At 51.1% G+C, this 14639-nt stretch overlaps 9 protein-coding genes across 9 annotated transcripts; 4 read left to right on the forward strand and 5 right to left on the reverse strand.

The window, feature by feature from the left end:
* Positions 1 to 89: 89 nt before the first annotated feature.
* Positions 90 to 1568, forward strand: AYL99_06068 (hypothetical protein; the record flags this gene model as incomplete). The annotated part of the gene is made up of 1 exon (XM_018837578.1): positions 90 to 1568. One exon carries the CDS (start codon positions 90 to 92, stop codon positions 1566 to 1568), a length of 1479 nt encoding a protein of 492 aa, XP_018692138.1.
* Positions 1569 to 1989: 421 nt separating this feature from the next.
* On the forward strand, positions 1990 to 4137 carry AYL99_06069 (hypothetical protein; the record flags this gene model as incomplete). Its single annotated transcript, XM_018837579.1, has 8 exons — positions 1990 to 2258; positions 2317 to 2327; positions 2378 to 2533; positions 2592 to 2973; positions 3023 to 3107; positions 3167 to 3205; positions 3257 to 3376; positions 3550 to 4137. 8 exons carry the CDS (start codon positions 1990 to 1992, stop codon positions 4135 to 4137), a joined length of 1650 nt encoding a protein of 549 aa, XP_018692139.1.
* Positions 4138 to 4336: 199 nt separating this feature from the next.
* Positions 4337 to 5092, reverse strand: AYL99_06070 (hypothetical protein; the record flags this gene model as incomplete). The annotated part of the gene is made up of 1 exon (XM_018837580.1): positions 4337 to 5092. One exon carries the CDS (start codon positions 5090 to 5092, stop codon positions 4337 to 4339), a length of 756 nt encoding a protein of 251 aa, XP_018692140.1.
* Positions 5093 to 5804: 712 nt separating this feature from the next.
* On the reverse strand, positions 5805 to 8687 carry AYL99_06071 (hypothetical protein; the record flags this gene model as incomplete). The annotated part of the gene is made up of 1 exon (XM_018837581.1): positions 5805 to 8687. The coding sequence occupies one exon, from the start codon at positions 8685 to 8687 to the stop codon at positions 5805 to 5807; it is 2883 nt and encodes a 960-aa protein (XP_018692141.1).
* Positions 8688 to 8872: 185 nt separating this feature from the next.
* AYL99_06072 (hypothetical protein) lies at positions 8873 to 10246 on the reverse strand (the record flags this gene model as incomplete). The annotated part of the gene is made up of 5 exons (XM_018837582.1): positions 8873 to 9048; positions 9106 to 9206; positions 9260 to 9325; positions 9385 to 9851; positions 9938 to 10246. The coding sequence occupies 5 exons, from the start codon at positions 10244 to 10246 to the stop codon at positions 8873 to 8875; spliced, it is 1119 nt and encodes a 372-aa protein (XP_018692142.1).
* Positions 10247 to 10907: 661 nt separating this feature from the next.
* Positions 10908 to 11861, reverse strand: AYL99_06073 (hypothetical protein; the record flags this gene model as incomplete). The annotated part of the gene is made up of 2 exons (XM_018837583.1): positions 10908 to 11472; positions 11527 to 11861. 2 exons carry the CDS (start codon positions 11859 to 11861, stop codon positions 10908 to 10910), a joined length of 900 nt encoding a protein of 299 aa, XP_018692143.1.
* A 344-nt stretch (positions 11862 to 12205) lies between these two features.
* On the forward strand, positions 12206 to 12631 carry AYL99_06074 (hypothetical protein; the record flags this gene model as incomplete). Its single annotated transcript, XM_018837584.1, has 1 exon — positions 12206 to 12631. The coding sequence occupies one exon, from the start codon at positions 12206 to 12208 to the stop codon at positions 12629 to 12631; it is 426 nt and encodes a 141-aa protein (XP_018692144.1).
* A 559-nt stretch (positions 12632 to 13190) lies between these two features.
* On the forward strand, positions 13191 to 13592 carry AYL99_06075 (hypothetical protein; the record flags this gene model as incomplete). The annotated part of the gene is made up of 2 exons (XM_018837585.1): positions 13191 to 13380; positions 13435 to 13592. The coding sequence occupies 2 exons, from the start codon at positions 13191 to 13193 to the stop codon at positions 13590 to 13592; spliced, it is 348 nt and encodes a 115-aa protein (XP_018692145.1).
* A 193-nt stretch (positions 13593 to 13785) lies between these two features.
* Positions 13786 to 14535, reverse strand: AYL99_06076 (hypothetical protein; the record flags this gene model as incomplete). The annotated part of the gene is made up of 1 exon (XM_018837586.1): positions 13786 to 14535. The coding sequence occupies one exon, from the start codon at positions 14533 to 14535 to the stop codon at positions 13786 to 13788; it is 750 nt and encodes a 249-aa protein (XP_018692146.1).
* Between the last annotated feature and the right edge of the window lie 104 nt (positions 14536 to 14639).

A 14639-nucleotide genomic window follows, 5' to 3' on the forward strand; every position in this document is an offset into this window, starting at 1 on the left:
AAACCCTGTCTGCCAGTCCTACTGATATTTGTATAGGCAATCTTCCCTGCCAGCTTTTCACCGACATAAGTGCTGAATATAACAAGACCATGCTCGAAGTGTACTGCGATCCGTGCACGGTCAATAGCCGCAAAGTTCTGGCAGGCCTCGACCTCTTGGGCACCAAATACCACTTCAACCACATCAACTACTTCACTGGTGAACATAAGGGACCGGAATACCTGAAAATCAATCCACATGGCACTGTGCCGGCTGCGGTTGACGCAGACTTGAAGATTACCGAGTCCAATGCCATTTTGCAGTACGCTGCAGATGGCTGCGGCTCAATGTACCCCAAAGACCCGAAACAGCGATGTGCCGTGAATCGTTGGCTCCTGTGGGAAGCCTCGATTTGGTTTCCCAGCTGCTACGTTTATCTGGTGGAATATGTAGTAAAGCCTCTTCTCCAGGAAGAACCCGATGAATCGGTCATTGATGCCGAAGCCCCGAAGTGGCACAAGCACGCCGCGATCCTAGATGAGCAGCTCTCCAGGACCAAGTGGCTCACTGGCGATAATGTCACTATTGCCGACATCGCCGTTGCTGCGCCTATGCACCTACATGCCGCTCAACACCTTCCGCTGGACAAGTACCCGAACCTCACGCGGTGGCTCACGAAGCAAGTCGAAGAGCTTCCCGAATGGCAGAACACCCAAGCCGCTGTCGACAAAGCCTTGTTGCCAGGTAAGGCTGCCACCACCAGTGACACGACTGATGTTACACACGCTAATCTCAACTACACCAAGAACGTTGAGAAGAGGACTGAGCTTTACTTCTACGAGTGTGAGGCTGCGGAGGACATTCATGAGCCTGGGGATGATCCGCATGAAATGGCCGTCAACGATGGGTGGTACAAAGCCGACTCCTTTTCTATTGATAAGGAGGGCTTCTCCCTTAGTGAATTCAACACGGGGTTTGACAAATGGGAAGACGAGGATTCCGTTCGCAAGCAGTTCTACCCCGAGATAGTGGAATTCTTGAAGAAAACCACCGGCGCCAAGCGCGTGCTCGTCTTTGACCACACCATCCGCACCAAGCGGAACGAAGCCAAGAAGTTGACTCAAGAGACAAATACCTCGCAGCGCGCTCCGGTCATGCTAGTCCATTGTGATTATACGGCAGAATCTGGTCCTGTTCGTGTCCGCCAACTACTCACAGTCGAGGCCGAGGACCTCCTTTCTCGGCGTGTAGCATTCTTCAATGTATGGAAGCCGCTCTACCGTACAGTGGAGGAGCGACCGTTGGCCATGTGCGATGTGTCTTCAGCGCCCATGGAGGACTTCTTCAAGTTATATCTCCGATACCGTGATCGTGTTGGGGAGAACTATGTCATGCAATATTCACCGAACCATAAGTGGTGGTATTTCCCAAAAATGACGCCGGAGCATGTTATTACGCTAAAGACATACGATTCCGAGATCGACGGACGTGCTCGTTTTGTTGGACATAGCGCGTTTGAGGACCCAAACTCCCCGCCTGATGCCCCGATCCGGGAGAGTGTTGAGATTCGCACGATTGCATTCTTTTAAGGATCAGGGATGCTGGTGAGATTCTCCATCGGCGAGCTGTAGGGCTTCTCGCAAACAGGCCCATAGTTTGTTTGAATCTATGAGTGTCTTCCTAATTTACAACCGTTCGATCACTACACTTGGGTTTTCGCTGTTGCACTTCTGGCTCGCCCGTGGTGGGGCCAGTCCCACATCTTCCCCTATCACTCCATGCTCGCCATCTATCTTGACCTCCACTTCCCCACAATATGGGGTAATGAAGAATGATCGGTGTCATGGTAGTATCGGCTTGGATGCGATCACAATGGCGACCTCTCCACATGGTCACAGATTTAGTGAGTATATATGATTCTCCATCCTCCTGTCTCGGCCTCTGGCTTTACATGTCACAGGCTGTCCTAGGCAGAGCCCGATATTTCGCTAGCACATCGTGCGCAGCAAAATGCCTTCGCCCTCAAACTCAACGGCCTTGCCGCCACAGTATCCCGCCACATACTCGGGAATCCCAGAGAGACTATTGCACAAAGCCGTCCGAGAGAAGTCAAGGCTGTGGACGAACCAATCGAAGGAAGACCAAACTCCAAGGAAGAGAGGCTTGGCCATCCCTGCTGGTATTGGGCGTTCGGAGTTTTTAAAAGCAATAGATGAGTTGGCGACAGCCCTCGGGAAAGAACACGTTGTGTTGAACGATCAGCCCCTCGAGGATGGATGGTTAGATACCAACGCTCACACTCACATCAGCCTAGTCAGCTACTGACATTCAGCCTAGGTATCTGGAGCGTACGTTTGGATTGTTCTCTTGGGCCCGCAGATATTGATGGGTTGGCTAGATCCAAATACGCACGATTCTTATATGATCATGGACACGGAAGAGACAGTATCGTCAGCATGTGTCTTTCCAGGCAGCGTGGCGGATGTTCAACTGGTGGTGAAGTGGGCCAACCAGCATCTCGTGCCCTTATACCCGATCTCCATGGGTCGAAACTGTACCTGATACTGACCCTTATACCTCAATCCTGGGTCCCTTGCTGATGGGCTCGATAGTGGGCTATGGTGGTGCCGCACCACGCGTGCGTGGATCGGTTATTGTTGATCTAGGCAGACGGATGAACAAGATCTTGGGCATTGATCCGGATGACTGCACTTGTCTGGTCGAGCCGGGAGTATCCTTCTACGCACTATACGAGGAGATAAAGAAGAGGGGATACAACATGTGGGTGGATACGCCGGATCTTGGGGGTGGGTCAATCATTGGAAACACTCTCGAGCACGGAGTCGGCTATACGCCATATGGGGATCACTGGTCAACTCATTCGGGCCTGGAGGTAGTTCTTCCGACTGGTGATCTGCTGCGAACAGGCATGGGGGCTCTGCCTGGCAACAACACCTGGCAAACATTTCCTTACGGATTTGGGCCGATATCAGAGTACGACAGCATTCTTGACTGTCGTCTAGAGGCTGACAGTATCTTAAAGTGGAATATTTTCTCAGTCGAACTTTGGAATTGTCACAAAGATGGGCGTTGCCTTGATGCCAGATCCAGGCGGCTGTGAGAGTTTTGTGAGTAACTTGGATTCCCCAAACTTTGCACTCTCCTGAGATACTGACCACTTTGCAAGATGTACACCTTTCAACGCGAAGATGACTTGCTGCCGTTGGTACGTCGTGCCCTTCAAGAATTAATGACAATTTGCTGAACCGTGAACAAGATCGATATTGTTCGGCCCATGAGGATTGCTAATTTGCTCGAGAACGTCGCCCAAATCAGACACAGCACTATTGAGCTGGCAGTTTCAGGCTCCCGCGCTCGCATTACTATCAAGGCAACGGTCCAATACCGGGAGATGTGCTGCAGTCTCATCTCGAGGCAACGCCGCTCGGGCGTTGCTCCTGGATCTATTATGGGACTACTTACGGACCCGAAAATATCCGGAAATATAAAATGGATATTGTTCATCGGGAATTCACCAAAATCCCTGGCGCGAAAAGGATTGACCCTCAGACACTACCGAAGGACCACTACTTCTGGTCCCGCGCCAAAATTGCTGGGGGCGAACCGGACTTCGAAGAGCTTTCGTACATGAACTGGGTGCCGAATGGAGGCCATCTAGGGTTCAGCCCTGTTTCACCCACTCGAGGCCCTGACGCCCTGAAATTATGGAAGATAGCCAAGAGGAGGCACGACGAGCACGCAATTGATCTCTTTATTGCATTTTGCGTGGGATTGAGGGAGCTCCACATGATCAATCTTATTGTCTATGATCGAGGCAGCTCCGAGAGGAGAAAGGCTGTCGAAAATTGCATGCGGTCGATGATCGAAGATGCAGCCAAACAAGGTTACGGAGAATATCGCACCCATCTTCTCTTTCAAGACCAAGTCGCCCGGACTTACAACTGGAACGACAATGCTCTCATGAAGTTCAACGAGAGACTCAAGGACGCTCTCGACCCGAATGGGATCCTTGCCCCAGGGAGATGTGGTATCTGGCCTGAGCGCTATCGAGGGCGAGGCTGGGAAATCGGCAGGGAAGGAAGGGAAACTTCCGAAGGGGATGGCGTCCGGCCGGCTGGGGCAAGTTTAAAGCTATGATGCTGGATACTGGAGTATCGGTTTCCTTTCTCGTCAGTTGGGAGGTGATTTGTGGAGCCAAGGGCATGTTGGTCGTCCGCAAGTGGAGGCATACGGAATTCCTGGTTATATAGAAGCAAACTTTGATGATCGCAGCAGATTTGAAAACCCGGTGAAATTTCGGGTTTCAAAGGGTGAACTTTGCCTTATCAAAGAGAGATCAGACGCTGTATTCGTCGGCGAGCTCGATCCAAGCATCGACTATCTTGTCGACATCGCTTTTCTTGATAGGGATGCGGTGAGGCCCATCCCATTCGATAAGCGTCGTGGTCCCTGGCGCACAGTAGTTTTCCAGCAACTTCCTATGGAGATGCAGACCCTCGTCCTTGAGGCCATGAACGTGTAGTGTAGGGATTTTCAACTTCATGTCCGGGCGTTCGAGGATGCTCTCGACGTCGGCAGCGTCGGGGAGACCGCCTGCTGACTGCATCCAGGGTAATTCTTCAGCCTCTTCACTCAGGCTGACCAAGGGAGCCCTGCCGGCAAGAATAATAGAGAATTTCCAGGGTCCATTCTTCTCCTTGAGCTGCTGCTCGTAAAGCATACTCGCCGCCAATTTCGCTCCTTGGCTGAAGCCTAAGGTCCCTACCCACTCTCCCGTACCCTCATCACTCTCCATGCATCGCTCAATGGTGTATTCCAGCTCATATTGACAGGCCCCCGGGTCGATCTCTGGGTGAGACTCGAGCCAGCGGAACCACCGCCGGAACGGACCCCAATCCGAATAAACGGGATGCACGCCGACTCCCTCATCGCAAAAGAATGGAGCATCAACGAAGACAAACCGATATCGATTCTTCAGTTTATCGTGGCCGAGAAATGCGCGAAACTGTGCTTTGAAAATTGCCGCATTCACACCACCTCCATGGATGCAGAGAATGCGCGGTAGATGCTGGGTGGGATCCGAAGAGGCCATGGTGCTATTGTTGGAACTCTCCGCGTAATCAAATTAGTCGTTGGGCTGTCACCATGAATTTTCTAGGCGATTTCTGCGGGATTGATCATAGATATGCCAACACAATGGGGTTGGGGACCAGGCAAGCAGAGATGTTTCGCTGGTATCTTCGCGTTTACAAGACGCGGTGTCAGATGTCTATAAATAGCATTCACCTAGGCAGCGCCAAGCATGTCGGGGATCCGCAAGGCTCCCATTCATGCACTTGAAACGGAATTTCGAACATCGCACGGCTGTACAAAACGGGTCGGGGCCAATATCAGGGCAATTCCTCCATTTTGCCCTTGTATTAACGGAGCAGTGGTGGCCTACTTGCCAGCCACTAGCTTCAGGGTACCCATAATACTATATCGGTCTCCGAACGACGTTTGCATCACTGGAGATGTGGGAGCCACCTTTTCTATTCTACGTGGGAAGTTAGACTATGCTGGCACTTGACTCCAATATTTGCATTTGAAGACAGTCTTTCCACTCCACGCAAGAGTCGGGCACGAAGCAAAACTCTCATGGTCGGGGGGCAGGCATCCGTGCCGCACTGTACATAATTTGGAAGGCAAAGATGTTGGAGCCCCGGACAGAAGAGACGTACCGGTAGTGGTTCGCACATATGTTCGATCCAAGCGTGTATCATGACCTCATTTTACAAACCATGCTTCGCTATGCGTTGAAAAAATCAGGTCCTGTCCACTCCCGAGACGCCTCTTTCGCTGGGGCTTTTCTCCAACCGACCATCCACACTCCGTCCACGGGCTATTGAGACACGCGCTCGTGCCCTATCAAGCTCCACTGGAGACATTTGGCCAAATTGAACACTACTTCCCAGCCCTTCGTGGTGCCTCTCAAAAATGTCTCTGCCTGTGAAGGATATACTAGTCATAAGTGGAAGGGTTTCGTCTAGATCAGCCGCGCTAGCTAGGTTGTCGTCCCATGAATTTGCAGAAGCCACGTCAATGGAAGTCAAGCCTGGTCTGCTGTACAGATAAGGCTCACGTATTTGTGGAGAGGTACCCAGTGAGGCCGACCCAGGCATTGCCGGGGGGGCTGTTGCGTGTGACGTAGTCGAGTCCTTAGATGTATCGCGTGACATGGGCTGCGAGCTATAGCCTGTAAGAACGGACTTTGCAGAAAGTAGACCATCTGCTTCTTGTCTTGAATAACGCTTCGAAGGACTTCGCATGCTTGAAAATTCAGGATGTTGTGAAATTGTAATATTCTCGTTCTGTGGAAATGAAGGGACCATCTTCGTAGCCGTTTGGTTGTTCAGCGCGGTATGCGTCAGCCGGGGCGAGGATGAGGTATGCCTGGTGTGTCTTCGAGCAATATCGGATGAGTCGTAAGTCGGCAGAGATCGGCTCGGCAGAAATTCCGTAGCCAAGGGTGACATTTTCTGATTTGGGGATTTTGTGGATAGTGGCAGACGTCCTTCATCTGATGCTGGCCTGGCACATTGTAGACGCGTAGGTGATTTTATTCTTCCACCTCTTGTGGGAGGGGGGCTAGCCCGATGAATCGCCGCGAGAGCTCCAGATGCTTCTGATCCTGTAGAAGTCGGTCTTGTCGCAGTACGGTCATCGCTACCGCTAGTAAATGAGGAGGCTCTTGAGTGGATCTGGACTTGTTCGCGAGACAAAGTAGGTGGAACTGGCAAGGGTTTCCACTCCCCCAGGTCCTTTGGCCTTTTAGAGTGAGGAGGCCGGCCCTGAAATATCGCTTGTAGAATCGAAGGTTGGTGGACATCACCCAGGCTCGTTTCTGCAGGCGACGTCACATATAAATCAGAGTTGCTGGGACGTCGGCTTCGACCTGTGCCTGGGAACAGGACCTTAGAGTTGTCCATTCCAGATTGAGACCACCTATCCGTCCAGCTTCCTTCGGACTCCCCATCATCCAAATCCAGTCCAAGATGCATTTGGACTGGTGATTCAGTCTGATCGTCAACATGCTCCGGCGTCCAGGTAGATGTCCTGGTCAGAGCACTGCTCCCGGTGCTAGGACCGTCCGAAGACGTGCTGCTGGCGCGTTCAAATACGGAGAATTGTACTCGATGATGAAGACCGTCGGTGGATTGTGATGGAGATTGACATTGAATTTCCTTCTTGATCGATCGAATAGTTTCATGAAGATTGTGCCGGGTTTTGCGCAACGTTGGCGAGGCATCAGTGGAGGATTTGGGAAAGTGTGACCATAACCGGGCCGCCTGCGTCTCATAGTCACGATAGTCGCGCACAAGACCTCGTCCTTCGGTGTTCTTGATTTTGCCGTCTGCGACCATGTAAGAGTGGCACAGCATTTTCGAGGCTACACAGAGCCACCACCAGAAATGTGCTGGTTGATCTGCATATCGAAGTTTCAGCTCGTCTAGAAGGACCTTTTGCACAACGCTGTGAATGCGAAGAATGTCAATGCTGTAGGTCATCGACTTGGAAGATGATTCATCCAATCTGCTCCCCGGGCGAGCCCATACTATTCCTTCGAGACTACTGGAGTCCTCCTTGAGCAGCCTTACTCTGTTTCGTTCTGTTTCGACAATGGTCCCCGTCGTACCCACACTGTCGGTGGTATTATGTCCGATCCAGTTGGATTCTTCTTGCGAGAAGGAAGTTTTTGATGGTGTGATGCAGTATTCAAGTAGTGTCCGCTCGACCAACCCATACCGAATAAGAACGGCGATCGTATTGTCTAGCTCTTTCTTTAAGCTTCCTATTCGTTCTATCGAACGAATTTCGATACCAAATTCCTGCAAGACAGGCTGCCCAAAGCGAATGAGAGCTACCGGTATCACATGCGCAAAAAAGCTGAGCAATGTAAGCATATTGACAGCCTCGGGATGTGAATGTTCTCTCAGCGCTGAGACAATATCAAGGTAGGGATCTGCCAGCCGATGATCGGACGTTCCAAGACTGAACTTTTCGAGCGATGTCCCTCTGGCGATCAAGGAGTGGGCGGCGGCGTGGAGAGCAAGAGGTAGGCATTCGTAATGTTTCACCAATTGTGTCGCCTTTTTGGCCTGCACTTCGGTTGGTGATTTGATTCCCAGATTCTTGTAGAGGAGAGAACACGCATCATGCTGTGACAAGGGGAACACTTTGAGGCCCGCCGGGTTGAGTAATCTCTGTCGCTTAGCCAACGTTCGATCTACTGATGTGTAAATGATGTTGTTGCCTGAGCGATCCGGAATATAGGAGACAAACGCTTCGATGTCTTCGTCATTATCCGTTGTCACCCCATCAAATACGAGCAGCCAACCCTCTCGGGCTTCGAACCATTTCCGCACCATGTCAACGAACCTTGATGATTCATCCCACCCAGGGTCACGGGGTTCGTCCTTTCCCAATATCGCAACAGCTTGAGCAATATCCCAAAAACTCTTCGAGCGTGATTCTTTGCTCTTGGAGTCGACCCAGAAACAGCCGGCTGGATATTCGTTCTGGTGGCGCCACAGATATTCTCGTGCAATATGGCTTTTCCCACAGCCCGGTGGCCCCCACAGTAAAACGGCGCACGTTCCTAACGCTCGCCGCTTCTGGTTTGCCAGTTTCTGAGCGAGTTGGTCCATTTCCAGTTGAAAGCCAAGAAAATTTGAATTTGGACGGAAGCCCACCGGAGCAACAAGTAGGGAAGGAGACGATGATAGATTTAAAGATTGTTCAGTCATTCGGATTGAGCTAATAGAGTCCTCTGTAAACCACCATGAGTCAGCGTCAACATGCTCCATGCTGGTCACCGATCAAACTTTGCTGATCAACGAGGAGCAGTTACTAAATTATCCTCGACTTCTTCAACCTCATACTGAGGTGAAGTTGACGCGGAGATCTGCTTGGGAGGAGGCGCACTCATTGAATTTGACTCCATCGTCTGCGCAACTGCAGATGGTGTGGCTATACCCGAAGCCCCTACACTCATCTGAAAGATGCTATCTGTCAAAAGTAGTCTCAGCATTATCGCAGACGTAATTTGTAGGTGCACATACTCACCACCCAATAATTCACGGGCAACTGCCTGCCTTTCGAACTCAGCGACTCGCTTTTCTTCCTCCCAGCGGGAGCGGATGAGCGACTGGGACCGGGTGGCATATCTAAAGCATCGTAAGCATACTTCATTCCTCTTCAATATTTGCCTCCTTCGCACCTTTGAACAGCCTCGGCGACGACATCATAACCAGGGCTCGATTCGTCCTCGAACTTGCACATATGGCTATAAGCGAAAAAGGGTCAGCGATTGAGCAAACCAGGCAGGCTTGGGTCACTTCTCACCTGTGGTCTTTCTCGATGCCCATTCTTTCAACTCCTTCAATGACGGGAGCCGCAGAATCCTCCTCAACGACAAACGAGCGAGTTCCTTTCAGATCGGTGGGCTTTGACTCATGGAAGAAGTAGATGTGGAACCGGCCTATGATCTCTACAAATAGCCTGTTGATATTTTGCAATGTCTCGTTGTTGGTTTGCAGGGCCTGCACAAGTTGTGGTGACGTATCGAAGAACTTCTTCGGCAGTGCTACGGCACAGATCTTTTCGAGTAGCGAACCCCATCTTGCCAGGTCAGAACCATTGTGAGGAGTTCCAAGGAAGAGAATGCCATATGTGCTGATGTAAATTGACCGTAGCCGTTCGGTATGTTGGTGGTGTCGAATGCTCTGGCTGTATATCAAACATCTCTTGACCACCAAGCCTCCAAGGGAGTGACAGACAAATATTATGGGTCTTTCGGTCGCTTTCCTCAACTGCATTCCATCAGCACATACCCAGAATGAAGTGTCCCTAAAATGTGGCTTTGTAGCAGCTCTTGGAGATCTTGTTCTACACCTACCGACCTGTTGGCCACCAAACGGCTCACAAGATGTTCTGCATGATTGTGTATCTTATCCTTGGAAACACCATCTGTAAAGGCGGTCACATTCGCATCATAGCCGTAGGTCAAAATTCGGGGTCTTTGGTCTTCAAGGGCCGCAGGTAGGAGATCAGCAGGCCAGAAGACGTCGGGCTTCTTCGTGGACCAAGTATCGTGGGGATGCCCGTTCAATCCATGCACGAAGACAATGTCGACAAGAGGATCTGACGCCGAATAGACTTCAGTAAGGCCATATTGTACAATCTGCTTTCCAGCAAAGGTGGTCATCGTTCAGAATGCGCGATAGTCGAACATAGAAGCCAGGACAAGAAGGGAAGAGAACAGGAGAACACGAAAAGAAAAGCGGTCAAGGAAGAGGCTCTCCAGCTCACCGGGACATATGTAGGCTGAGAAGAAGCATCTCAGACATGGCAGGCTACACCCAGGAGTCACAATCACCGTCAAAGCGAAAGGGAGGGCGCAGGTGACTTGGTAGCCTGACGATGGGAGTGGTGGACGCGGCCTGCATTTTCCAGGCAAAAAGTTGACTTGACCCCAGAAAACTGAGACAAGCATATTTGGGCGGCTCGTCCTTGGGGTTTCGGGTGACTTAGGGGTTTCAAATCCGTCCGGGCTTGCCTTTCTCAGGGCCGTTTTGTGGGGGTAGCGTGCTGCAACCCCAAAGGGGATCAGGCTTGGGCATGGGGCGCAGTCAAAGTCCATACAGCTCGGGTCAAGGCTAAAAGCAAATTTGGGGGCTCCTAAGACTGTTGTGATTGTAGAACCCAGTCCCGTAGCTTTTGACTGTCTGATACGCGCATGTCTGTCTGTCACAAGATCTCAAAGGATTGCCCAACGGCACCTGGACAACGGTAATCCACGTCATACGGCCAGATGAACAACACCTGTGTGAGGAAGATAGGCAGCCTCGAGGCGTCATTTTGACAGCTCATCTGCCTTTGAAGGCTGGCTTCCTCTTTTCTGCAAATGCTTTCAGTGCCTCCATTCTGTCCTCTGTTTTTAGAATGACCTCGTAGGCCTCGTTTTCTGCAGCCTCTCCTGATTGCCATCCGTTGACTGCACGCATTGCTTGTGTGAGAGCAATGGGACCTCCTTCACAGATGTCATTGGCAAGCTGGATACTGGCTGCTAGCACCTTTTGCCGTGCGGTTCCATCCTCCTTCACCTCTTGGGGAGTAATCTCCACAAGTCGATTGCACAGTCCCAGGAAATATGCTTCTGCACCACTAATTCGCCGCCCGGTGAGAATGAGGTCGCGTGCCCTGTTGACCCCGATCAATGCAGGTAGTCTGTACGTCCCTCCTGCTCCCGGGATGATTGCCAACTTTGTCTCGGGTTGCCCTACAACCGCGGAAGAACCAAAGACCCGAAATGTTGTGCAGAGCGCGAGTTCCAAACCACCACCAAGCGCGACAGACGATATAGCGGAGATGGTAGGAACAAGGAGATTAGACAGATTGGTGAAGGTGTTCCGCAGGTCGGTCAAGAATTCCCTAGTCCTTTATATATATGAGCAGGTGCAACCACGGCGGAGTGTCACTGAATACTCTTCCTGCGTCATCTCCTTTCTTTCTCTCAAGTCTGCGCCCGCGCAGAATGCTTTGTCTGTATTGGACGCGATAAGCAGCGCTCTTGTGGGGCCTGCACCGCCCTCTGCCTGGATCTCATTGACATGGCGCTTCAAATCGCTGACGAGACTGCGCGATAAAGCATTTCGAGCGTTGGGCCTGTCGAGGAGAAGAATACGAATGTTACCAGAATGCGGTGCCGGTTGGTATTGGACTTTGATCGGAGATGGTTCAGGCACAGAAGCAAAGCTACGGTGTTTGAATTGAGAAACTCGTGGACGCGTGACGATGCGCCATGCTGGACGGGTTCGCATGATTGCGAGAGTTGTATATACACATTGTGGTGTAAATTGAAGAACCAAATCGGGTACGTACTTCTTAGATGCAGAGACCGAGGTTGCAGGGAAACGCTGGCCTGTAATAATCGAGCACCAAGGCTAGCTGGTGGTTAGCTAGCCGGTCTGTTTGTTGTTTGCTTGGCTGACGCCAGATCCCCTCAACGTAGGCCGTAGAATCATGCCTTCGTTGACATCCGACAATCACGCTTTTGTTGCTTTGTAGCAGTAACTCAATATCTCTCAGGGCAACGAGCATCAGCAATTACATATCCTACATCTGCAAAGATTTCACACATTGTTGCCGCCTCGACTACTTCAGAATGGACTACAGCATGCTGCATGACGCTATTCTGGCCCTGGAGGATTCAACCTGGCGAGTACTAACAAACTCGGGAGCCGCACTATTGCCATTCCTCAGTCATGATTGTATCATGCTTTTCCCTTTGGGAATGAAAGTGTCCGCCAAAACGACGCCCAGTCTTGAAGATGTGATGAGGAGCGATGCGTTTGTGCCGTGGAAGCAATACAAGATGAGTGATGTGGAGGTTACGCCATTGGGACCAGAAGCAGCTCAGATCACTTATCGAGTCAAGGCGACGAGGCGGCATATTACAGCGGACGACGATACGAGGCAGGACGAATTCAAGGCCTTGATCTCGAGTACTTGGAGAAAGGATCCAGAGGCAGGAAAGTTTCTTCTTTGTGTTCAACAACAAACGCCGTATGAGGAAGATCTGAACTTTTAGAAAGGATGTGGCTATGGAGACGTATTTGCAGGATCGCCGAATCGAAATTTGGCGATCATGGGTTTAATTTGATTGACTTGCCGCCATCAGGATGAAGCTGCTATTTGGTTGACTTGTCTGGTCGGTTTGGGTGGCTTAGTTGTGTCCTTCGAAGAGAAATCGCCTTTGACTGTACCCTCGGCTGGATGATGGCTCCACGGCCTCATAAACGGCATGGGACTTTGAACTGCAGTGTGACATCAGCTGCGTTGGGTTTCTTGCAATCGACTTGTGCTGGAAACCCTGCAAATTTCCGCGGATCTCCTGCCCGAGCGAGTCAGCGGCGTTTGCGTGCAACTGTGTGGGGAAATGGAATGGTCACATTTGTGACGTCGCTGTCGACGAAGAAGGCAGGATCAACACAATGCGCTCCAGGCTTTCACGCCTGCCACCCATCATTCAAAACTGACTTCATTGCCCTCTGGAACCAAAAATTCCACAACATCCAATCTACACCTAAACACAACAGAAAACTCATCAGAAAATTACCAAACTTGTCCAACTCAGAAATCCTTTCAAAATGTCCTTCCTCTACCAAACAACTCCCGTGCTTCGTGCCGCGGTTCGATCTTCTGTGGCCCGCTCGTCGCCTCGCCTATTTTCTACCACGGTCATTCGCAAGAAATCCGCCACCGAAACCGTCAAAGACGGCCTCAAGACCGTCGATCGAGCAGTTTCAGATGTCGCAGTTGCCGGCATCGACAAAGGAGGTACGCGAGCGAATGGCTGCTTGTGATTTCCGCCCAGCTAACCTTGTATGCAAGTCGAACTGAAAGACAAAGCCGCCGAAGTCATCGGTGTCGAAAGCAAGAAGGCCGAAGGTACCGCCTCACAAGTTGCCGGCGAAGCCAAAGGAAAAGCCGCCGAAGTCACGGGCCAGGCGAAGGGCAAAGCAGAGGAAATGAAGGGGAAGCTGTCATGAAAAGCACAGCAGCGAAAATGCTTCAAGGCGTGGACTAGAATCATCACATCCAATTCCTTCTTGCTGCTGGGGATAAAGCTGGCGTTTCCTGTGTAACGATAATCATCAACAATGAGAACACCATCTCAAGAGGAGTCGCAAAAAGTTATGTACAGTACTCAAGTGCTCACGAACTCAAAAAGGCTTGCTTCTCTTAATCCTTCATGTTCGGAACCGGCTGCAGAATTGGGTTGGCAAAATGCGTCCGATAGACCTCCTCTTCTTCTTGCTTCAACCCATACTTCGCGGGATCGCGCTTCTCCAAAAAGTGCTTGACACGGCCCGTTCCCTTGATGTCATTTTCTTCGAAGTGGTCTCTCCTCGATGTGAGAAATCGATTAGTTTCCTCGGTGAAGGCCTGTGCTCGCTCTTCAATTGATCCGGTGAATTGTCCCGCTCTTGTGGCCTGAAGGACTCCTGCGATGACTGCTAGGAAGATGACAATGGATGCGAATGCATTGGGGTGGAGGTATGTGATTTGAGCGTCTTTGGGCTTCTCGTACCGCCGGTGCCATCGTTCCCAATCTTCCCAGGTAGCATTCTGAAATATGGACGAATCGTCATCCGGGCCGAAGCCATATCGCTTCCCTTCAGGATTAGTATACCCGTGCGAATGTCTGGTTGCTGTCCTCGTTGCCCCCCATCCTGCGCCGGATGCATCATATGCCCTTCGCTTGACAGGATCGGAAAGAATCTCATGCGCCTGCACAACCAATCTATATCTCTCCAATCTTTCGATGTCACTCAGTTCGCTGCTGAGCGAGCCATGGCTGTTCCTGTCGGGATGGTAAATCTTCACCAACTCGTAGAATTTGTGTTTTGTATAGACTGCGTGCTTTTCCAGGCCAAAGATCTCATAGGGTGAAGGCGTGAAAGGGGAGTTCCGTCGACAGGGCCAATTCATGTTGTCTCGAAACTCGTAACCTCGGTCTGATCTGACGTCTGCATAAGTTCGGGACTGCGGAGACAAGCATGGCTCTTGTTTCAGCCGCTTCTGTGGGGAGCTGG

This window comes from Fonsecaea erecta (assembly GCF_001651985.1).
Source record: "Fonsecaea erecta strain CBS 125763 chromosome Unknown Scaff5, whole genome shotgun sequence".
Taxonomy (NCBI): Eukaryota; Fungi; Ascomycota; class Eurotiomycetes; order Chaetothyriales; family Herpotrichiellaceae; genus Fonsecaea; species Fonsecaea erecta.